Source organism: Porites lutea, chromosome 10 (assembly GCF_958299795.1).
Source record: "Porites lutea chromosome 10, jaPorLute2.1, whole genome shotgun sequence".
NCBI lineage: Eukaryota > Metazoa > Cnidaria > Anthozoa > Scleractinia > Poritidae > Porites > Porites lutea.
This window is the reverse complement of record NC_133210.1, coordinates 30,322,963-30,346,467: the sequence shown is the minus strand read 5'-3', so window position 1 is coordinate 30,346,467 and position 23,505 is coordinate 30,322,963. Positions and strand designations below refer to the sequence as shown.

The 23,505-nt window shown below is 38.3% G+C and overlaps 2 protein-coding genes and 1 long non-coding RNA gene across 3 annotated transcripts; 2 read left to right on the top strand and 1 right to left on the bottom strand.

Moving 5' to 3' along the window:
- The first annotated feature begins 1,510 nt into the window (after positions 1–1,510).
- Positions 1,511–3,367, top strand: LOC140949960 (beta-1,3-galactosyltransferase 6-like). The gene is made up of 2 exons (XM_073399113.1): positions 1,511–2,296; positions 2,734–3,367. The coding sequence occupies exons 1-2, from the start codon at positions 1,522–1,524 to the stop codon at positions 2,985–2,987; spliced, it is 1,029 nt and encodes a 342-aa protein (XP_073255214.1). The 5' UTR covers positions 1,511–1,521; the 3' UTR covers positions 2,988–3,367.
- A 2,143-nt stretch (positions 3,368–5,510) lies between these two features.
- Positions 5,511–15,236, top strand: LOC140949952 (protein maelstrom homolog). The gene is made up of 12 exons (XM_073399104.1): positions 5,511–5,692; positions 6,284–6,400; positions 7,742–7,826; positions 8,576–8,722; positions 9,290–9,331; positions 10,046–10,176; positions 10,781–10,835; positions 11,363–11,522; positions 12,092–12,154; positions 12,610–12,836; positions 13,977–14,270; positions 14,628–15,236. Exons 1-12 carry the CDS (start codon positions 5,549–5,551, stop codon positions 14,900–14,902), a joined length of 1,740 nt encoding a protein of 579 aa, XP_073255205.1. The 5' UTR covers positions 5,511–5,548; the 3' UTR covers positions 14,903–15,236.
- A 1,148-nt stretch (positions 15,237–16,384) lies between these two features.
- Positions 16,385–23,505, bottom strand: LOC140949983 (uncharacterized). Its single transcript, XR_012167138.1, has 4 exons — positions 23,384–23,505; positions 22,638–22,725; positions 21,464–21,545; positions 16,385–16,677 (listed from the first exon to the last, which is right to left on the bottom strand). It is a non-coding gene; the product is annotated as an uncharacterized lncRNA (long non-coding RNA).

The following is a 23,505-nucleotide window of genomic DNA, read 5'->3' as shown; positions in this document are numbered from 1 at the left end:
CTTTTTGTTTAAAATTTGATGATTGGATGCTGTAAAAAGAACAGAGAAATATAATAGACAAAATATAACATTTTAAGTAAACGAAATCTGGGCCATTTAGTTATAAGGTGGAGACCTTTACTTAAACAAAATATATACCTCTACAGTACACAAACTGCTTTTGAACAAAAGAAACCCAAACTCGAATCAAAATTTAACCCCGGGTTGGCGCTAATGCCTTTGAACAATTATGCCAAGAAAATAAAGGAGAATTAGTTCACAGACGTGGTCCCAACCTTCTATTTCTTCTTTTTTTTCTATCCGCACAAAAAACTCCGAGTGTAACATCATGTTAAGTAAACGGGGCTATTTAGGGCGCCTTCCAAAAGTTAGAACTGGCCGGCAGCTGGACCATGGCGGACCAGTCATTTTGACAATGAAATAGGCTTTTTCCAAGAGGTTCGTGCCAGCTATGTAGAGTTTAACTGATCTGGCTGGATAGTGTTGATTAAAAAGAAAATTCAGATTACCAAGAGAATTGTCTGGCGCCCTTAGTTTAAGCGTACAGAACTATACTAAAACAGCATTTATAAATCATAAGTTTCTCAAAAATCTAGTAAACCGTCTCACTAGTACTTACCCGGGAAGACTTTAAAGCATAGAAGAGCCAAAGGAGCTACAAGCTTATGATTTGATGCCTGTTTTCTGGGCTAGATTTATGTGAATTCCGTTATGATTAATTCACTACTAACAAATCTAATAACATGTACAAAAATTGTTTGCTAAGAGACCCTCACCCTTCAAAAACAATGTTAATGAAAAAACGGAATCCAATTTAACTACTACTTTTCTTCCATAATGGGAATCAACTGAAGATGAAATTGAATTCCGTTACGATTATTTCATTACTAACGCATCTAATGACATTTACTATAGAATTTTGCTAAAAACACTCCGGAATTCAAACACATTTCAAATTGAAAAAGGATGAATCCAAAGTGTCGCAAAAAACCAAGTTTTGTCCAAATTTGTTCAACGACTCAATCTTTCATTTTCAAAACAAGTATATGCCATAAATTTTGTTATGATTATTTGGTTAAAAACAACTCTGACAGGACAACTGAAGAAGCTGTGTATTTTGCTCACCTATAAAATGAATTCGTTGTTATAGAAAGGACATTTCTCCCCTGAAAAACAAGAGCAAAACAAGTGCAGAAAGATGTATTTAAAATAGTAATATTTTAATTGCCCATAACAATTCATTACCAAAACCTCCGGTTTCACGTAAAGATAAGTACGTTGCGCAGAAACTATTCGACTAAAAAAGAACTTGTTTTTGGCAGAAATAACAGAAACCAATTATTCTGGAACGTTCATCTAACCACACCTTCTTCCACTTTCATAATAAGTCTAGCATCAAAGAGGCGAATTAAAGACGTCGAGGTCATGAGGAACAGGAAAGAGCAAATACTGGGAACTAGTTGATGAGCAATACGTCAAATAATTTTCGCAAAGTGTCCTTAAATATGTATTGGTTCAAGCATGGCGGATCTCTCTGCGTGTCACAGAGCGATAAAAAGACAGCTTTTTCGACGGAATGAAAGCCTTCTGTTGCTTGTTTGTATGGTCACATTTTTATTTGTATTTTATATTTACCAAAAGGTGGACTGCGAAAACACTGGAAAATCAATTTATCAATTTGGCGTCCACAGGAATGAGCAATCAATATCGCGAGAATGGAATTCAGAAACCTTTTTATTTATCATGATCTTAACCTCGCCAAAGGGAAAGGAAAGAAGAGATGCTATACGAAAAACCTGGCTTTCAAATACTAAATCACTAGATTCTTCAATAGTCGCAAGATTTGTCATTGGAGTTAAAGAATTACCCGAAGAAAATAGAAAGAGCCTAGAGAATGAGTTAGAGACCCACAATGATATCTTATTTCTTCCAGAGCTTAAAGATTCCTATTTTGAACTAACTAACAAAGTACTACAAGCCATAAAATGGATAGATGAAAATGTTAAAAGTTCTTACCTTCTCAAGGTCGATGATGATAGCTTTGTTAGGCTCGATGTTGTCTTATCTGAACTAAAGAGTACTTCTCCGTCGACTAAGAACCTTTATTGGGGATTCTTTCGTGGCGATGCACACGTCAAATTTAAAGGACCGTGGGCTGAAAAAAGATGGCATCTCTGTGATAGGTATTTACCTTATGCCCACGGTGGTGGGTATATTTTGTCTGGTGAACTGGTGAATTTTATTGCTCGTAATGCTGACTTGTTGCAGAGATTTAACAGTGAAGATGTCTCAGTAGGTAAGAGCAATATAAGAGCTAAGTAATTTGATTTGTTGCTCATTCTCGTAACTTAAAGGGTTAAATAAATGGGTGCATTGGAAAAAGCCTTAAATGAATGTTGATCTTAAGATAAGTTCTCATTTTTGGAAGCCAAAACAGGGAAAATTGGAAGGACAATGATTTGTACAAAGTTCACTACAAGACTCTAAGGGCTTTAATCCAGGTTCCCATTAGTTCAGATGTTCATTATATGTCACTTTCCTCTTTTTACTTTGTCTCCAGATAGTACACAACAGTGACCATAGCATCATCATCATCATCATCATCATCATCATCATCATCATCATCATCATCATCATCATCATCATCATCATCATCATCATCATCATCATCACAATATACAGTTGTTACATAATTGATACTGTTAAGTACTTTTTTATTATTTTGTGTTGTAGGGGCATGGCTGGCTCCTCTTCAAGTAAGCCGAGTTCATGATTACCGATTCAACACTGAATATCGCTCCAGAGGGTGTAATAACCAGCACATTGTGAGCCACAAACAGTCCATTGATGACATGTACCAGAAACACAAACAACTGCAAGAGGCTGGGAAACTCTGCTCTCAAGAAACTCATCTGCGTAATTCATTTGTTTACAACTGGTCTGTTCCCCCTTCACAGTGCTGTAAAAGAGTTGGAGGAATACCATGACACTTCATGACAATTCATCCATTTTACAGTTGTTGTACCCAGTAACTTGGCCTCGGCAGTAGTGTCACCTCAAGTTTCATTGGAGCCAATTTATATGTCTCCCAGATTGACAGCACCAATATCATGGTCTCCCATGTGGGTCACCAGATCTCCCACAAGAAAAAATTTATTTTTTGACTGGGGAAATTCGCCAGTTAAATTCAATATAAGTAATATTTATAAATTTTAACAAAAGTCAACAAACAGCTTGCGCTTAGTGCAAATAGCTCTAAGAAATGTTTTATTTAAATATTCAAATTAAATTATGGTAACATACTTGTTTAATTAAATTATTATAAGGTTCTTAAGATCTCTACCCAATAAAGATTATTTTGGTAAAATCTTGGTTGATTGTTATAGCTCAACTAATAATTATTGTAACAGTTGGAACACACTAGGTGAAATGTCACCACAACATGTTGGAGTGACAAATCACTACAGGTGTACAGGTTGGGTGATAAGTTGCTGCAACAAGCTGTATGACATGTCGCGGCTTCACATCACTTCGTGTGTACTGGAGAATTTTTGTGGAAATCTTTGTCTCAGCAATGTAATTTTGTCCCTGCGACAAGTTGCACAAATTCTGTCTGATTTGATTTTGTGCAACTTGCTACAGTGACAGAATTCTGTTGTGGAGACAAAAATTCTCCCATACACACATAGCCTGTACACAGACATTATTTTATTTTTCTTTTCGTTCTGCATTCTCTTTGAAAACACACAATGTTTGAGAATGAGTACGGAGTGGTCAATAAATGCCCCAGTGTTTTTGTTTTCTATCACGCGCGTTCAGCAGACTTTGAAGAGAAAATAGAGGGTCTGTGAACAGGCTAATACACACAAAGCGATATGTCGCTGCAACATGTTGTTGCAAGATGTAACCTAATGTGTTCTGACCTTTAGAATATTGTTAACTTGAGGTTTAAACTTTTCCTTGGTTAGAAACCTTTAAACTAGTTACGTTTTCATTTTCCTTTTGCATAGATAAGTTATGGAAATCCACACAGCGAAAATTTTAAAAAGGAATAACAAAAACTTAAAAAAGAACCAAAACTGGGTTTACAATACTTTTCTAACAAAGGGAAAGTTTGAAAATTGGATTCGATCCTTTCTCTGAAATTTTCTTACTGCTTTTCTTTGTGCCTCAGCTCTTGTGGAGAAACAAATTATAAAGCAAAGATAAAATCTCACTTTAACTTTCTTCGACCAAAACTCAGTAAAATTGGTATGTTAGATAACCATTGTTACAGGGGCAGATCTAGGGGGAGGGTGCAGGGGATGTGCACCCCCCCCCCCCCCTGAGATGACCTGTGGTTTTCTACTCCAACTGGTATTCTGCAAAAAAAACTATGTGGTTCATTGGTGTTGAAGTAGAGCAAGAGACGGGTGCACTCCCTCCTAAAAAAAATCCTGGATCCACCCCTGTGTTAGAGTTCAGAACCAGAAGTAAGTACTTTTTCCTTGATTCATATTGAATGGTTGATGTAACACATCTTGAAAACAATAAAAAATATATTGAGCCTTGATTTTGGGAATATTTTCCAATAGGCCATTTGTACTAAGAGGTCATGCGACATTGTTTTTATGAAAATGAAAGTTATATGATTCTGCCTTCGAAAAACGACAAGAGGGTCATATCTTAAACAAAATAATACGGATTTGGTTTTTCAAACCTGCACCATTTCGTAGCTGGTCACGTGACCAAAATGTGATTTTTCAAATTATAAATTACCTCTTTCTGAACACAAATTTTGCACTTTAAAAACTTCAAGGAAAATGTTGAAAAGATGTGGTAACGTTTACAGCACATCTGAGCGTAACTATCAAATGTTTAACAAGATATAAGCAAAAAGTAGTTTTGTCCGCCATGTTGGGGGGCAAGAGTATGCCCTCCAACATGGCGGCCAATACAAATCATACTACTTTGCTGAAAAATCAAAGTGCCATAAAATATCTCCCTTAACTGCGTTTCCTCTCAAATTCAGGTGTAAGATAATTTTTACATGCTCTGTCAAGTTTTGGCATCAGCAAGATTCCAACTCATTGTTTAAAGGAAGCATTGTTCACGTGACCTCTTGGTGCAAGTGGCCTATCTTCCTGAGTCGAGTTGTTCAAAGCTGGGTTAAGATAGCCCAGGGTTAGCGCCAGGTTCGAATTCAGATTTGAAAGCTTTAAAAGCATTTCAGTCTTAATTCTTTTTGTCTACAAGTTGATGATTGAAAGCTCTAAAAATAACAGAGAGAATTATCCCAAAAAATGCTTTGGAACACAAGAAAAAGAAACCCGGGTTAAATTTAACCGGGGTTAAGCGCTAATCGGCCTTCGAACAACTCGGCCCTGAAAGTTTCCTGTCATGCTTGGCCTCCCACGCAGACGTTCTTGAGGGTCGTCACGCGTTCCTGCCCCAGGAACGCGTGACGAACCCCTAAGAAGGCTATGTCATGTTGGGGTCTGGGACTGCCGTTGACAGTGGTTCGAATAACACGATAGCAAGAAGAAGGTGCCTGTCATCGAGGAACAAAATGCCGAATAAGAAGAAAAATAATGCTGCTAGAAATGCTTTTTACTTTTTTATGGTATCTCTTAAACCCCAGCTTGAAAGGCAAGGTGTTGTTTTAGAAAACGGGATGCAATCTTTAGCAGAAATTGCTGGCCCTCGATGGAAGGTATTGTGTTTTAGCATTTCGTGAGGTCAATGAAATTTTTTTATATTTTAACCTTAACTTTAATTACAAAGAGAGTTTATGATAAAATATAGACTATAACCATATGTTTTTATTTCAAATTTACCCTAGTATATTCTCAAAGTAGTAAGTATTTCTTTTTTTCAGCACGAGAAGAATATCAGAAATTACATAGGAAGGAGCCATCTTGAAAAACGTGAACCTTTTTTTTCAATTTCCGCCGTCCTTCCTCACCTGGGTCTTTTCACTACTGAAAATAAGTTTGTGAAGCCGGCAGAAGTGCTTTTTTCTTAAACTATTCTAGGGCTACCTGGAATCGAGGACATTTTGGTACAAACTTAACTGCAACCTTGGTTTCAGAGCTTTTTTCACAGCGTTGAGTTGCAGATGGGCAAACAATCGACATGTGTTCACCAATTTGTTATGCCTTGAGTGAAGCAAGGGAAGCTTTCTGGTCATTGTGCTTTCTACTTGAATAATATTTCATAAAATAATACAGTTTGTTTTTTTTTATTTACTCTTTTGTGTCCAGTCAATTGCTAATGCTACTTTTTTTTAATGAAATGTTTTCAGGAATTACCGGAGCATGAAAAAGAAGTTTACCAGGAAATGGCACGCCAGGATAAAGCAAACAAGAAGTACCGTCCAGTGAGAAATGACCGGATGGACTGCACTGGAGAATATATTTCAGTATGTTAATAGAGCACAACCTACATCACTCATCATTTTTTTCAAAAAAAAATAATTTACTTTCGATGATCAAATCCTAAATCAGAATTTTAAAATAAACCAATTTTATTTTGTGGAGTAGTAAAAACAAATGTGTACAGTGACAGAACATTTATCTGAATGGTTGTCAGTTTCTTGGTTTTGTGGGTGGGTGCAGTCACCAAGTGACGCAATACAAAGATTGAAAAGACACTCAACACAGGGGTCGCACGCACCTTGAAAGTCCTTCAAAGTCTTGAATTTTTAAAAAAATCAAGGCCTTGAAAGTCCTTACAAATTGCAGTCGGTGGTGGAAAGTCCTTGAATTTCGGTGCTAACTTTATCCAACCCAGATTCTCAAGTGCCTGAGAGGAGCAAACATAGAAAGACCTTCAGGATAAAATTGCTCATGCTGTAGAAGAACTGAAAAAAGATATAGACTCAAGACTCTTTTTTGCACAGCTGAATGGAGTCCTTGAAAAATGGGAAATGTGTCCTTAAAAGTCCTTGAATTTTTTGTTCAAAAAAGGGTACAAAACCTGTTAAGAATACCCACGTCACAAAACAAAAGTGAACAGACGATGATTTCTGCAACACCAAGAAACACCGGAATGGTTGTACTTGAAGAACTGAGGATTACAGTAAACAAAACAACCTCTCCACCTGCATTATGGGCAAAATTTGGACAGACATAAGTTGATGGTTAATTTTATCCTTAGCTTCATTGTTATTTTCCATTTTTTGTGGCATGTGTTTAAGATAATGACAAAAACAAAAAAGTGAAAATTTGAAAAACAGCCATTTATTGCATAGCCTGAAACTCAGCTTTCTGCTCTGGTGCTGACACAAAACAAAAAAAGGAAAATTTGAAAAACAGTAATTTATTGGATAGCCTAAAATTCAGCATTCTGCTCTAGTGTTCGTTCTATTTCTGGATAGAAATTTTGGACTACTCTGTCTCAATACATATAAACCTTCTGAAAGCCTAGATCTTATTTATTACCAAGTTTAATTGAATTTATAAGGGTCCCTGCAAAAACTTCTCCTGCCCCCTTTATTTCATTTTTGAAGGGGACAGTAGTGATGATTGATTTTTTTTTATTAAACCATACATTCTGGTTGCTATATTTGTAATTAGGCCCTAAGTGACTCCTGATCTAACATCAAATTCTTCCTTTGATTCAAGAGCACATACAGTACAAATGGAAGGATAATCTAGCCATTAATCAGGCATAATAATATTTTGTTCCAGACATTTCACCTTGAGAATGAAGTAAAGTATTATTAATAATTTTAAATTTTTTTGTTGAATTGTCATTCCAGAAACGTGTAGATACTGTGAGTCTTAATGACAAGCGGCGCAAGGAAGAACGAGAAGAAGTAAAGCGGCAGTGGACTCCTGGGAGAGGTAGTTGGAGAAAATTGTGTGTCTTCTTTTGTGCATATAAACAACCCTCCAAGTTGCGACCATTTTAGTCGCCATGGCGCCTAAAATTTTGAAGCTGGCGACTTGATTTGTAAAAAAGTCTCCCTAATCCAAAAGAATTGGTCGCCAAATGATGACCAAGCAAACGCTTTAACTTGGAGGGTTGTAAGAACATAAGATATTGATTGGCTTTGTAATACTCCTAACATTATAAACCCTTTAATCCCGAAGATCCAAATGTGAATTCTATTTCTCTTAATACCCAAGGGAGGGGGTACTCCTAGGAATTCTTGGTAGGGGTGTGCCACCCAGTTCTTCAAATCCTGACCCTATTTCAGACCAAACAATGTCATTTTCCACACCCATGTTCAAACCAGGCCTCTAAAATTCATACCCATTTTCAGACCCTGTCTCTAAGAAATTATGTCATTATTAATAAGATAAAAGATTTCTTAAAATCCACTTCAAATTCATATATTGCCAGTACTCTTTCTTTCTCAGTATTCATTTGGAACTGAAACAAGAAACATGTTCCAACACTCCCATAGATCTCTCGAAAACCATACCCGATTCCAGACCAAAATGGGCAAAATGTATACCAGTTTTCAGAACAAAATGATGCAAAAACCATACCCTTTGCGGCAGCACATACCTATTATGGATTATATAAGGGAGTACCTCCCCCATGCTATAACAACACCTTTAATCTGGAGTTTGTCCATCTTTTACAGCTGTCTGTGATGAGAAATTCTACATGGTTGGCTTTATGTCTTATTATGACATTCCCAATGAAGGCTACCTTCCATGCGAGCTTGGTGCAGTGGAATATTCTCTTAATGGAGGCATCTTACGCAGGCTACATTTCTTTCTTCCACCAGGTTAGTCGTTGTTATTGTTGTTATTATTATTATTATTTGATAAAACACAGGGTTTTCCCCAGAAGTCCTGTCAAGTCTCAGTCAGGATGATGATGATAATGATGATGATATTTTCTTATTATTGCTTCTCTGTACCAATAGACTTTTTTTTTTTTTTTTTTTCTTCATACGAGCAGATTAGCTTCGTTTTTTTTTACTCAAACCTTAATTAAAAATTATAATAATAAACAAAAGCAGCTTGCTGAAATAAAATGATGCCATCCTGAAATGGTAGAACTCTGGACTACATATCATCAGAATTAACTGAGAAAGCTAAAAGACCCCAAATCATTTTTTGTATTATTGTCTTTAGCAGCTAATGGAAGTGATTCCACTTCCTTTTTGCCAAGCTTATGTCATAAAAGGGGGCAACATTAGATCAAATTTGAGAATAGATTTATAAAGTCATTAATTTTTTATTTCTCAATTTGCACCACACTATTTTTCTTCATTTAGCTTGTGGTATTGCATAAACCATACCAGATATCTATCTGAAAGACTGATTCCTTTTGCCATTATCTTCTGTAGGGGAAATAAAAATGGGTTTACGATATGCAGCCATGAGTACAAGTAAGTCCTACTGTTTAATTCTATTCAGAAACTGTCACAGTACCTTGGAGTCAAACTTTTCCACAGTTGCCACTTTAAAAACACAGGGTACCCCCACAGATATGCTAGATAGGTATATGCCACCCAATGGGGTGCATGGTTTCTGAGGGTCTCCATCCTTAAATAGGGGTATGGTGTGATCCTTAGATTGGGTACCGTTATCATACCAGCTAAAATTCAAGTGCTTGAATGCTTAGCTACATTAGAAACAAATCATCTGTTAAAACTGAACTTTACCCTTAGGCTAGTGGATTTTTGTGTTTCATTGAAATTTTAGGTCTTCTTTTTCCCTTAAACTGGGTGTCATTTTTCAGGTTCTGGCCTTAAATACAGTATCAGTTTTTTGTTTGTCTCATCTTGAAATAGGGTCAGGATTAAAGACCCTGAGCGGCACACACCTATCTAAAATGTAGTGCAGTTCAGTATCCCTCTCCCAGTTGACAAGTGGTCATTTAAGGGATGTAGGGGGAAAACAAAATACCAAATTTTGGTAACCCATTCCAGGCATTCAGATACTTAAATGCCAGTAAAAAATTGACAAGGGAAAAATATTAAGGAAGACTAGAGTAAAGAAGTCTCCCCTCATAAACCTGTGGTTACTGTAGGTTGTCAGGAGCATTGTATGCAATGAGGGTCTAGGACTTCAGTGGCAATTTGACATTTTCTATTTGTTAGGTGAAAGGACCCATCAAATACCCATTGAGGGTTTGGCAAAGAAGGAAGACACCTTTCGGAAGATCTGGCTTGAACTTTTACGATTTGTTAATCCTGAACAAACAGCCATTTTCCCTCCTGTGTACTGCCGGGTAAGCTGATGTACATGCAAAATTTTTGTTTCACCTTTCCCGGCAGAGTTTTATTTAAAAAGCAAAAGGAAAATAGAGCCTGATCTCAGGTTAACCCTTTCACTGCCAGTGTTCTTGCTAGAGTTTTTTAAGGTGTCTCTAACTTTTGAGTGTATGGACGAAATTCTAAGATGTGACCCTTCAAATCAAACCTCTCTGCCTGTACTTATACATGGTGCTCTTTGATTTTCAAAATTTGAATAAAATGAAATTTGGATATTTGGTTGAAATTTGCTTTTGACTTAATTTGGCAGCAAAAGGGTTAAATTTCTGAGCCCCTGTTAGGGTTAAAAATTCTGACAAGCAACATGGCCCTGAAACAGCAACATAGGACATCAGAAATAACCACAAATGACACAAAGATGGGTTAAATACCGACAGGGATGGAGAAAAGCACAAATACGATAGCATAATACTGACAGCAACATGGCTTGCTCCTTAATATGCAAAACAACTGGTTTCGAAATTCAGACTAAGAACATATGTAAACCCCCTAAGAGGACATCGTTACTGGTACATTTTGCTTTTCTTCATAACTAACAAACTTTGTGTGTGTTCCTCTTAGATTTCAGAAACAAAGCAGACAGAGTACTGTCTGCATTATTTGGCAAGAAAGGCAGGTAGGTTGAGAGAAAAAGCCATCTTAAAGGTGCATCATACGTCATAAAGATAGTCTATTTATATTTTTGTCATACAGCCTGATTCCTTTTTAAGTAGATCTGTAAAATCAAGCCCAATTATCAAAAGTTCAGGAAACAGTCCACTCACAAAACTGATCAGAAGATGCCCCATTCTGATGGCTGTTAATGATAAAAATAGCGATGCCATGGAAGGCGTATATCACACTATTAAGGTACACACAGTTCCTCGTTTTCCTTGGCATGCTCTAATAATCATGTTACATCTTTGATGAAAATGGTAGCTCGTTTGATGTGCAAATGAAAAGCTAGAAAAGTCTAAGAAGAAATATTCAAGATCTCAAAAAGTAAAGCTAGAATAGATGAAAATGTTACTTGTACATATTAATTTTGTGTAGAGCTCATTAGAGGACAGGAATTAATTTAAATTAGACAACAAACTAAGAGTCAGCACATGTTTAAGTAACATAATTCTTGAGGATATTTTTTGCAACTGATTCTGATTATAGAGATGCCAAATAAACTGAAGAAGGTGTATGAGCTGGAAGGTTTGGTGTGTGATCTTCACGCCCACTTCACTGCTGAGTCAGGAAGTATGATGGGGATATCGAAATCCAAGGCAACAGAGCTCTTATCCAGTACCATTTTTGATTATGAACCGAATTCACGGTATGTTCCAAACCTCTTTTGTTATGATGACCAACACCAAAAATTCTAAGGCTTACTCCTAATCGTATTTTGTGGTCACACTATACAATTTTGTCTTTCGGGTTTTTTTTAATTTTACAGGACACAGAAAACTAGAAAGGTACAGAAGGAAGTTATATAACAGAGTATTGTCTTGTTTCAAAGCATGTTTGCTCAAGATTGTTTCTAAGTGCTTGGGATTGGTTGTTCATCGCAAAAAAAAAGGCCCGTGACAAGGCTTTTGCTTTTTACTAAAAAAATTAATACTATAACACACAATAACAAAATGACAAACCCACCAGATAGTTCAACCATTTCTGATGTGACACCAACTAACCCAGTCCCCAAGCACACTGTCATCTTGGAAGGTTGTGGCTCTAGTGAGTGATGAGGGATTAAACATGTTTGAAAAACAGACAAACATGTTTTGAACAGCTGTTTATCTTAAGGCCTTCTTTTCTGCCGTAATTTTTCATTTTAGAAAATTTCCCTTGTATTTTCTCCTTTTTTTCTAGTTTTCCTTTTTTTTCAAAAGTTTTCTTTTTTTTCAGATGTGATTGGCATGAGAAACATGAGGTTAAATTCTGTGCATTGGGAACTGTTCAACGCTACTGGTGAGAAAAAAGCTTTTTGCTGGTATACCTACAAATTCTCCAGACTGATGCCCATACATTTCCTTAATCCATTTGCCCCAGAAGCGCACATAATTTTGCTTTCTGCGCATACCTGAACTTCAGAAGGTAATATTTTTCATCTGGGTCAGAAGACTGCAAACTGTTCAACCGGTAAACGGCTTTTTGGTAACTTTTAGCTCTTTACGGCTAGACAATAACCAGAAAAAGGCGTGATTAGCTTCAAAACATGTTTTAGGAAAAATTGCCTGGGCTGAAAGGGTTAAAGAATAAGTTGAAGAAGAATTTAGTGACGGATCAAAGCATTTTGTTACATGGATTTTGTTGGGAGAAAATTGATTTTGGTCACTCTTCGAACTTAAGGGTTAAATGATCACATCCAAGCCTTTGTTTGTGTAATATTATTTTCAAACCGTTAAATGCATTTCTCTTCCCAGCTACTGTATGTCTGATTTCTTATGTTCTGTTTACGGAATACAACTAACACCAAATCACCTCCCAGAGAGACCAGAGGGAGACTTCTTTGCTGTAGTTAATGCACCAGAACACAGCAGGTTATCGCAACAGGACACCCAACCAAGAGGTGGGAGACGGCCAGTGGAAGATAATGGACCTTTTACCTCAAGGGATTATCGCTATTCCAATGGAGGTGCCAGCAATCAAGGTACACAAGACTGATTACTATTATTATTCAGGATTTCTGAGCAACAAGAGTCAGTCCAGCATAGCAAGTTTATAATATAGAAACTTTATTCTGTTAATGGCAGAACTAATGTAACAGTGCCTTGCCTTGCATCTTACAGAATTAAAGTCAAAAAGTTGGCTTTATTAACTCAGATGATCAAACCAACTTTTTTGTGTGTTGCTTCCCTTCCAAGACAGCAGCTCAGGTGTATACGCTAGATTATAGAATAACTAAGATGGTACGTGCATTCTGACTGGTTAAAAACCTGTGGTTTATTGTGCCAGTAAACTCATAGAAAACTTAAAGTTATTTTATAAAAGCCATAGACCACAATTTCTATGGGTTTACCGGCGTGATAACCCACTTGGGATGTTGGGAGACATTCGAAAAGCTTGTAAATAACTCGCCTTCGGCTCGTGATTTACAAGCTATTCTTGTGTTCTCCCAAAATCCTGTGTGGGTCATCAAGTCGATAAACCCATCGAAAGTGTGGTCTATTGCTTATTACCTTTTGAGCCTGATTTTTCTGGTGTTGTTAAAAAAAATGTATAGGACAGAACCTGAACATTTGAAGGGGTTTCTGTATTTGTATAGACAGCATGTTTGGATCAATTTGACAAAAGAAAATTATGTTAGAACTAATAAATTTATACTGTTTAGCTTATCGTGAAAGATTTGAACCCAGGAGTCATTTCATAACAAAATGTCAGTCAACTGTCAGTCACTGTCATCAATGGTCAAATTCAGGACTCCTTTCCCCAGATGATCATGCTTAGCCTACTTATTTATCTTATTATACCGTAAAATTCCGGAAATAAGCCCTGGGGCTTATAGTTTTCAAAGGCCCTTTTTGAGGGGCTTATTTTTGGAGGGGCTTATATAATATTTCGGAGGGGCTTATCTGTAGAGGGAAATTTACGTTTCAAAAATGATTGGGCTAGCCTTATATAGTTGGAAGTAAATTTTACCGTTTTTGCTTTGTTTTGCAACTTTCAAGTACAAGGGGAGGGGCGATTTAATGGAGGGTTTTTTGCGTTACGAGTTTGGGGGGCTTATATTTGGAGGGGCTTATTTTCGGAATTTTACGGTATTTTTCAATTTCAATGTAATGCTCAACAGGGACCTACACTCGTTCAGGACCCACATATGATGAACAGAGTCTCTATGATGATGACGATGATGATGATGATGATGATGATGATGACAGAAAATATGGTAGACATCCACCACCACAGGCCGCAGCTGCAGCTTGGAACTTCCAACCACAAGCTTCTCGGCCCCAACCACCATCATCAGGACTTAACATGGGTAGGGGACGTGGAAGAGGGCGAGGTCTTCAATCCAGTCAGCCTCTTCGGAGACCAAATCTTCCTGGCATGGCAAGAGGTACCGCTGCTGCTGCTGCCAGTCAAGGTGAGACAACAGCAGGCATGTTTGGTCACCATTGAAGTAGTTGATGCTTCACCAGTGCCTGCTTAATAGAGGTTTCTGCTAAATATGGGTTTGTTCTACTTAAGACATGGTGAGAAATGTTTGAAACATACTGAGGTATGAAAATAGAGTTGATGCAATAGTTTTTGTTTATTGCAGTGGAACCTTGAAAACAAAACAGAGACTAATCCCCCACCCAGTCACCAGTGTCTGCATTTCCTTACAGGAATGGCTGCTTAAAGAAATATATAAATTAATTCAGAGTTGTTAATTCTTTAAGTAACGGTAGTAATGCTTGCTTTTTTACCTCAACTTCATTGCATTTTTTTTTATCCACAGATGCATCTTGGAGCAGCATCGCTGCCTCTGAAAATGCACCACGTTCTACAGACAGCATTCCAGCATGGGCAAGGGCAGGACCACAGCCACTCCCTGGTGGACGAGGGGCATTAAGAGCCCCTGTCACCAAACCCAAAGTCTACGCTGGAGCAATGAATCCCCCAGCCCCAGGACACGCCCCTATGCCCCCACCCGCTTGGCAGCAGCAGCTAGCCTGGCAGGGAGGAGGACGAGGCATAACATCCCAGATGAATTCTTTAAATATTAATGGCTAACAGTGCATTTCAGGACCTTTCTGTTATTTCTTGAACTCTTGATTTTATCTTTCGTATTTATTAACTTTTTGGCTTCTAGACATATCTGTGAATACATGAAACTAGTTTGTTGTGACTATTCAAATAGAAGTTTCCTGAAGGGCTTTTGCGATATAACTGAAGTATATATTTAAAGACTTGTGACATTCACAATCTGTAGAACGTTACTTTCTAATGGTAGTGTTTTTATTTTAGTATGAAATTTTAAGTTTCCTTGAATTATTATGGTTTCATGAAGATGATGATTATCATAGTGGTAGTGTTGATGATGATGATGTGATGATGATGATGATGTGATGATGATGATGATGATGATGATGTGATGATGATGATGATGATGATGATGTGATGATGATGATGATGATGATGATGATGATGTGATGATGATGATGATGATGATGATGTGATGATGATGATGATGATGATGATGATGATGTGATGATGATGATGATGATGATGATGATGATGATGATGATGATGATGATGTGATGATGATGATGATGATGATGTGATGATGATGATGATGATGATGATGATGATGATGATAATGATGACCATTTTGGTCTGGTAGTGATTATGATAAGTACAAAAATATTTTATTACTTAACTTAATCAAGACTTGCTTTTCATTTATCTGACTTATGTTTTGTTTACAAAGAAGTAATATAGAAACACATTGTAAATAAGGGACAAGAGTGCTCATTGTGAAGTCCTGAGAGTCATCAAATAATGATCACAAATTCCGCCACTAATTTTTTCGTTAGTTGCCGTTTCTCCACAAAAGTTTTTATTCCATTTTTGCAAAGATAGTATTATTCAAATTAATAATGATTTACTGAATCGATTAAAAAGATATTTATTAGAATGAACTAAATCTTTATATTGTTAACACCGTTTTTCACAGACTTTTGGAAATGAGTGCCTCGATTAACGTTGTCCTTCACGTATTGACAAGCAATAAATGTTTTATTCGTTGAGGAAAGTCTGTTCATTTGTGAGTGTTCATGATGACTGGCATTAGCGGGTTTGATTTCTTATGTAGTAGACTAGGAGCAGTCTCTGTTTTTTTAGTCCGTTGAGTGAAACTCTCAAGACACGACCACGCGCGAGAGCTCTGCACATTCCATCTGAAGGATGCTAGCGTTACTCGCCACCACGATTGCCCGCGACAAAGTACTTATTGCATCGCTTACCTTCTTGTGACTCGACCCCCCGACTCGACCCTCCCAGGGTCTGGTATTAGTCGCTTTTTATTTTTTCAAGTGAGATAGGATTAGTGACGAAAACGACTAGAACAAGCTCTGCATTCTAGAACAAATCCTTGTCCAGTCTGTTCTTATCCCAAAAAAAACAGAGTTAGGCCAGTTCATGTTACTGGGATTGGGTTGTACGTCTTTTCAGTGAAACAAGTCATCGTTACGAAGCCACCTCCTGTTACTTTAAAATCAATTCTTGAGTATTTATTTCTGTTTATTCGAACAATTCAACCTGATTTTCCTTACAGTTATCTGCGTCCTTAAGCTACTAAGTCGCTTATTTTAAGTTTTATCAAGCACCGATCGCCTGTTACACGCTAAAGCTTGTTTTGTCGTGGATGTAGGTATTACAGCCCACACCACGATCCTATAGGGTTGCCATAGGAACCATAACAGCGACACTGCCATGCATAGCTACTAAATGGGCACTGACTTCTGGTCTCGACACACTTCCCATAACCTCGACCCAGGCATTTGCACCTACGACAAATATTAAATGACTGAGTCAACCTCTCCTTGCAGTCAGCTCTCTAGTTAGCCTACGAACAGCAGACGCATTTCCGGTGGTCGCTTCTCTTCCTCCGAAAATAAGGAGAGAAGCGACGACCGGAAATGCGTCTGCTGTTCGCAGGCTACTCTCTAGTCTGCTACACAGCCGTTTTTAGTGTCGTCACGCAACGCTCCTCCCCCTTGGAGCGTTGCGTGACGCCACTGAAAACGGCCGCTAATGCCAGGGTCCCTAATAGAGAGGAGCGTTGCGTGCCGCCACTAAATACGGCTGTGCAGCAGACTATCAGCTCTCTGGCCTTTTTTCTTTTGGTCTCAAAGATGGCAGACTTCGCACAACCCTCAATGTGATTACATGTAACGATGGAAAAGAGACTTGATAGGTGTACGTGATCACGTGAGGGAAATGAAGCACACGGAACGCACATTTGTCTTCCCCAGTCCCCCAGTCCAGAAACTTACAGGGGAATGCTTCAGCACAACGATTTCTGGGTTCGTTCGGGTGAACGACTGGTTAAAGGTTAAAGTTTGCCTTGAATACCATCCAAACGATCCCAGAGATCACTGAGCCCAAAGCTTGCAATCATTTTCTATCCTGCGAACAGCCGACGCATTTCCGGTCGTCGCTTCTCTCCCTGACGACCGGAAATACGTCTGCTGTTCGCAGGCTACTGAAGTGGGGAGTAGCAACAGCAAGTGGTAACGTTTGCGCATGCGTCAAACTTGCTGGGAAGCACTTGTTGACGGGAAATCGTAATGGCCGAAAGCCGTTCTGAAGCACTTTCAAGGGAGATTTTTTTGCATACCCAATCGACAACAGACATGTCTTATAGATTGGATACTTTGGCTAAGCCATGTTGAAGTGTCATGTATGGGAGAAGGACCATTTAGGTTCTTAATTTTCGTCCATTTGGCTCCTCTGATGAAGCAGATAAAGCGTTCACGAGGTCGTTTGTTGTGATATGTTGATTTGTTGACATTCAAGCGGTCACGGATTTCTGGGTTATCGTCCACGATCTGCAGAGCTGCCTAACATTTAGGTAAGATATACCCCTTGATTTACTTTGTGAAATGTGAAGCAGCATCATCGAATGTTATGTGTTAAAATTATAGCAGCCTGAATTCAACGTAATTTATGTGACCCTGGTATTTTTGTAGTATTTGACCCTGACCGTACAGCGAGATCCAGTGATATATCCCACACAAGCGACTAAACAGGTTAAACTTCTCTTTCGGTCACTACGTATTTTCACTTTTAATGGTTAATTCAAAGGGGGGAAGTTCGAGTATTTTGATACTATTTAGCGGCATGAAATCAATAAGCAAATTTCCTACTCTTACAAGTAAGGCCATAGTCGGATGTTTCCTTCCATTTTCGAAAATTTGCTTTTCTGGTTTACATTGGTGCTCTATGGCGATTATTTGTTCTCAGAGATAAAGAGATCGAGGCGGTGGATTGTGAAATATTATTTGCTAAAACTTCGTTAAAGATGGACAAATTTTTCTTGTCCTTTTCAACCTTGTTTTTAGATTTTTCGTTAACATGTAAAAGTATATCCCAACAAAACTTATTTGTAAGAGCATTGTTTCGGAACACTCTTTCATTCTTGAATGTTTGATTTTGCATCCAAGGGGGGGAACACTGATGAATTTGCATTTTAATAATCATGCACTGTAAGCTCTCAGATTCACTGACCAGAACCCTCACCATTTGGAAGATTATTTTATTCTGATAATTATTCAATGATGATTTGTTTATACATACAAAATTGGCACCTAAAAGAATTGTAATGTTATGCTTAAAATGTTTACTTAATGTCTTGAAACATAACTGAAATCAGTATAAAATATGAAAATACACATATGTGCATTCTTTCCCTGCCCTACTATAAAAGTGATTTAATAAGTGTGATTTAAATTATGCATTTTCATATGACCATTACAATGTTACTCCCACTTTGACACTAGCACAAGTCCAAGCACAAAACAATTCTTGCCATTGTTCACCTTTGCACTTGCTTGACTGCCATTTCTGTTTGAAGTACAGACAACACTGGACATGAAATCCCTGTATTTGATTCCTTACATTGGCATCCACATAAGAATTAGCTTCATCAGATACAATGTATTTGTACCCTTACAAAAATCATAAATGTTATTATTCCTTTTCTATCCAAAAGATTTCTTTCCTTTTTGAATATAAATTCGTATCCATGACACTTGACAAATCCTGAAAAAATATCTAAAGGGGTATCGCTAGTTGTGGGCAACAACTAAATGCCATAGGGGTAACTTTTCACTCTCCGATAGAAATAGATCTTTTGATACTCTGGGTCTCATATATTCAGTGTTTGTGCACATGAATTTAGGAGCACTTGGCTTGCCAATGTCGGTTTGGCTGCGTATACACTGTAGTAGCGTATATAGTCATATATCATAGGCTGCACAAGTTGCAATTAATTTTATGTAAAATTGCCCCTGAAACAGTCTCATTGATGCTCCTGGTGTCGCAAGATGACAAGTTATGAAAAATTTCATTTGTCTTTTTCCTGTTGCAGGAGCTCCCTATAAGATGCTCAGCACTAAACCTGGGTTCTGTCACTCCATCCATCTGTCAAGGGTCTGTCACTCCATCCTGAACTGCGTCAAATAGCCTTGGTGCCCCAGAAGACACACAGACAAGCTTTAATTTTAATGAGTCATACATTGGCTCACTTGAAGCTACCATAAAGTCAGACTTTATAAATATCAGGCTTTAAGATCCTTATGTTCTCCTCATGTTGAAATTGAATGAAAAGGAAAAGTTAGAGCTAATTTTCTCTCATTTTCAATTTTTTAATCTTAGCCCAGATATGAGCTAGTCAAGGGAGCTAGGCCTTATTAGTTATATCTTAAATAATTAACACATGTGCAGTAGAAAATACCAACAACAAAATTTATGAAAAGCAAAAATGAGTGCAAGCATGGAAGTATCAGAAGCAGAAAATTCACTTCAATGTCTCAGAGAGAAAATGCAGTTTTAGATATGACTATGATCTTTACTGTTTTAAGTATTTTCACTGTTGTGTGCATATTTGCAATTTTCTAGTATGTAGAAGTGTGGGGAGTAAAGGGAAGGATTTTTCATGGTTAGGGTTACCTCAATAAAAAACATCTGCAATATGAAACATCTTGTACCACACTCCTGTTTTGGCTCATCTAATTCTTTATTTTAGAAGCATAAGGGGCATCTTGGAGTCAAGAGCCTCCATATTACAAAATTCTGCCTACACCCCTGAATAAGTTAAGGCATCATATAGATTTAATAGATGTCATTTCTTGATTTTGGGTCTTCAGTTTTATATCATCTAGTCAAAAAAGGAAACATACAATTTCATAGCCCTGGGTGGGATATCTTTGAAATTTTATCAGTCGCAGAATTAGGGCACTGCACCTGCTTTGGCCACGGGTGGTTAGGATGGGGTATCTCTGAAAAGTAATCACTGGCAGAATCACTGCACTAAGGTTGCACATGTCTGAAAAAAGGGCGTTCCTGAACCATAACTGACGTGAAATCGTACTATTGCAAGGGGATTGTCGCAAGAACTGCAGTTATAACTATATAAACAGACTAGCATTTAGAATTTTTTTTTCACAGGGTTTTATTCAAATCGTAAGCGTCGGACGTTTTGTACTCGGTCACAACTTACATGAAAAGATTTTTTCCCAGTTATCCAGTGTTTAATAGAGGAGTTTTGCAGCTGTTACGCAGAACCCTATCAACGTGTCCGCGCGTAAGCCGAAACACGAAACAATAATCACTCATGGACCACAAACCGCGCAAAATTGTGAATGATCTGCGACTTATTAGCCTTGAGACCAATCTCGCATATTACAAAGAAGACTTTGTCTTATCTGCACTCCACAAAGATAGAACAGATGACTAAGACGATGGTAATTTTTAAAAGAGGCGCCATTTTTCTTTGCCGCATTCGCTGCGATCCAATACCACCACAAACTTCCGTCCAGCGGCTCGCGCATACTCGCAACGTTACCACTTGCTGTTGGGAGTAGCTGCAGTTTCAAGTCTGCGAGTGTTGTATTTCAAAAGGAAATTTTTTGTTGAACATTATTACAGATTATTAGCAACAAGTAGAAGCCTTGAATAAGGCTCCAGTTTTCTGTCTATTTCATTAGGATGCTGTTTAGGTTTTAATAGTGAATCAGTGAATAAAACAGCGAGACTAGCAGGAAGGTTTTAACACTCAGCGGTCAGCATTACCAAAACTGGTCTATTTCAAAACTGATTTCTTTAGATGAGCAAGCGACTAGCAATCCTTTCGTTCTAACCATGTGTTTTACTCGCTCTTTGATTTTAACGAAATATTACATTTCGGGTTATTCACGCTTATGTCTGGAGCTCGGGGGGGGGGGGGTACTCGATATATCCCTGGGTGGGGAGGTGCGGCGCGGCCCCTCATACCCTGACCCTGTTTAAGACAAATATCGCTGATTTTCCTACCCTGTTTAAGACAGAATTCCGATTTTTGATACCCTGTTTGAGACATTTATCCTGTTTAAGACAAAAATTGATAAATCGATACCCTGATTAAGACAAAAAAGTGAGGAATTCGATACCCTGTTTAAGACAAAAATCCCGAAAAACATACCCTGGCTGGCCGCACGTTCCCATTAAGCCCTTATAAGGGAGTACCCCCCCCCCCCCGGGGTCTGGAGCAGGCGCCAGTGGCGAAGATGCAGCGAAAACCTGCGTATTTACCTTGTGTTGCACGACTGCCACAGTGTTCCAGTTCCAAAGCTGCTCCATTTGGTGCAACGACTCCACGTTTTCCAACATTTACCTGTCAACCAAAATATAGCATTTATTTTACAATGAATCAAATCCATCCATCAATCAAATCTTTGACGGTAAAAATTCATGAGGCCGGTACAATATAAAATACAACTACATAATTATTTCTAATAACAATTTAGACGTATCTATGAAGTGTCTTCAGTAGAAATACTAACACTGCCCATGATTACTACACTAAACTAGACCTGTTTTCCATGAATGTTTTTACTAAAATGTTTTAGGAACCCTTAGGCTTTCTAAAGTGTTTAATTTTTTGGCGTTTTAAAGGCTCTACAAAAGCATCCAAGCTGCGCTATTTTTTTTTTTGTTGAATTTTTTTTTTGTCATACGGGGCAATATTTGCCTTGCCGGAACAGGGGAATAGGGGAAAAGGAGGACAGGGCACCAGGGGGAACAAGGGGAGTAAGGAGAACAAGGGAAACATGGGAACAGGCAAACAAGAGAACAAGAAACAGGGGAAATGGGGTACAGGTGAACAAGGGATTAGGGGGAGCAAGGAAACAGGGGGAAAGTGGGAGGGGAACAAGAAAACAAACGAACAGGAGGAACAGAGGAACGGAGCAACAGGGCTACAGAGGGAACAGGAGAAAAGGGGAACCGGGGGAACAGAGAAAACAGAGGAAACAGGGGAAAGGGGAACCAAAAACATGGGGACGGGGGAAACAGGGGGAAAGGAGAAAAGAGGGAGAACAGAGGAAACAGGGAAACAGAAGAAACAGAAAAACAGGGAAGGAGGGGGTAAGGAGGAACAGGGGACAACGAAAACCGGGGAACAAGGGAAACAGGGGGAACATGGAGAACAGAGTAACAGGAGAAACAAGGGAACAAGGGGGACAGGAGGAAAGGGGGAACAGGGGGAAAGGGGTACAGGAGGAACAGGTGGAACAAAGGGAACAGGGGGAACAGGGGGGAGAGGGGAAAAGGAAAACAGGGCAACAAGGGGGAAAGAGGGAACAGGGGTAACAAGAGAAAAAGGGAAACAGGGGAACAGGAGAACAGGAATAATTATAGTCGTTTGTCCAGCTATTAGTTAGCCGAAAATTGGTTTTGATTTAATCGACATAAATATTGTACTTACCAATAAACGTTTGAGCTTGTGTAAGGTCCAAAACGGCACAGGAAAAGAACAACAGGAGAACAACAATCTTCATTATACGACCAAAAGCCTGGCAAAAAGAAAATATTTCACTGCGAGAAAGGTTTTGCAGACTATTTTGCAAAGCCAATTTACCGTTAGTAAGATTAATCACTTCAAACGTGCCTGAGAAAACAGCCCTCTCTCCTCCCCTCTCCTCACCCCTCATTCGGTCCATATAGTGGCGAGGAGCGAGCCGGGCAAGAGAACATTTATGTGTTCTCTTGTCGCAGGATATTATAAGCATCCCTCTCAAATAATGTAACTTTGCTTGACAAGGAAGTTACCAACGTCTTAAACGAATTCAGCCATTAGGAAGACCAGGTTTTATCCAAGAACCGAGTTCTGTGATCTTCTATTGACACTAATGTTCCTTGAAAACTTATCGGCTCATTTCACGAAACCAGTTTAAAACGAATTTTCGTTTTTCCTCTCCACAATTATATCATGATCAATGTACTTCTTAGCCGGGAATAGTACTTTCACTGTACTTTTCAAAATGAACAGTATTGGTATGCCTTTGATTCAATCCACATGCGTCAATGCATTCGAAACAGTGATGCGACATTGAAAATTAGAAAATCTCTGTTGCTGAAAGTGGAACAGGTTTAATTAACTGAAAAAGAACAAACTGTACTAAAGACCAATGAAGAAAAAATAAGACTAAAAATGTACCATTGTAAACGTACCATTGGTTTTTGCCGACAATGTGACTGCAGTTCTTTGGTGTGTCTTGTATATTTCGAACAATATTAAATACACACTGCCGCGGAAAGATAAGAAAGTAAATACAGGTTTATGTTTCGGCCCT

Bases quoted from the DNA above. Each gene is read 5' to 3' on its own strand.
- LOC140949960 (XM_073399113.1), top strand. From the start codon at position 1,522: ATGGCGGATCTCTCTGCGTGTCACAGAGCGATAAAAAGACAGCTTTTT. The intron at 2,297-2,733 runs GTAAGAGCAATA...TTTGTGTTGTAG, and splicing joins CAGTGAAGATGTCTCAGTAG to GGGCATGGCTGGCTCCTCTT.
- LOC140949952 (XM_073399104.1), top strand. From the start codon at position 5,549: ATGCCGAATAAGAAGAAAAATAATGCTGCTAGAAATGCTTTTTACTTT. The intron at 5,693-6,283 runs GTATTGTGTTTT...AAATGTTTTCAG, and splicing joins TTGCTGGCCCTCGATGGAAG to GAATTACCGGAGCATGAAAA. The intron at 6,401-7,741 runs GTATGTTAATAG...TTGTCATTCCAG, and splicing joins GCACTGGAGAATATATTTCA to AAACGTGTAGATACTGTGAG.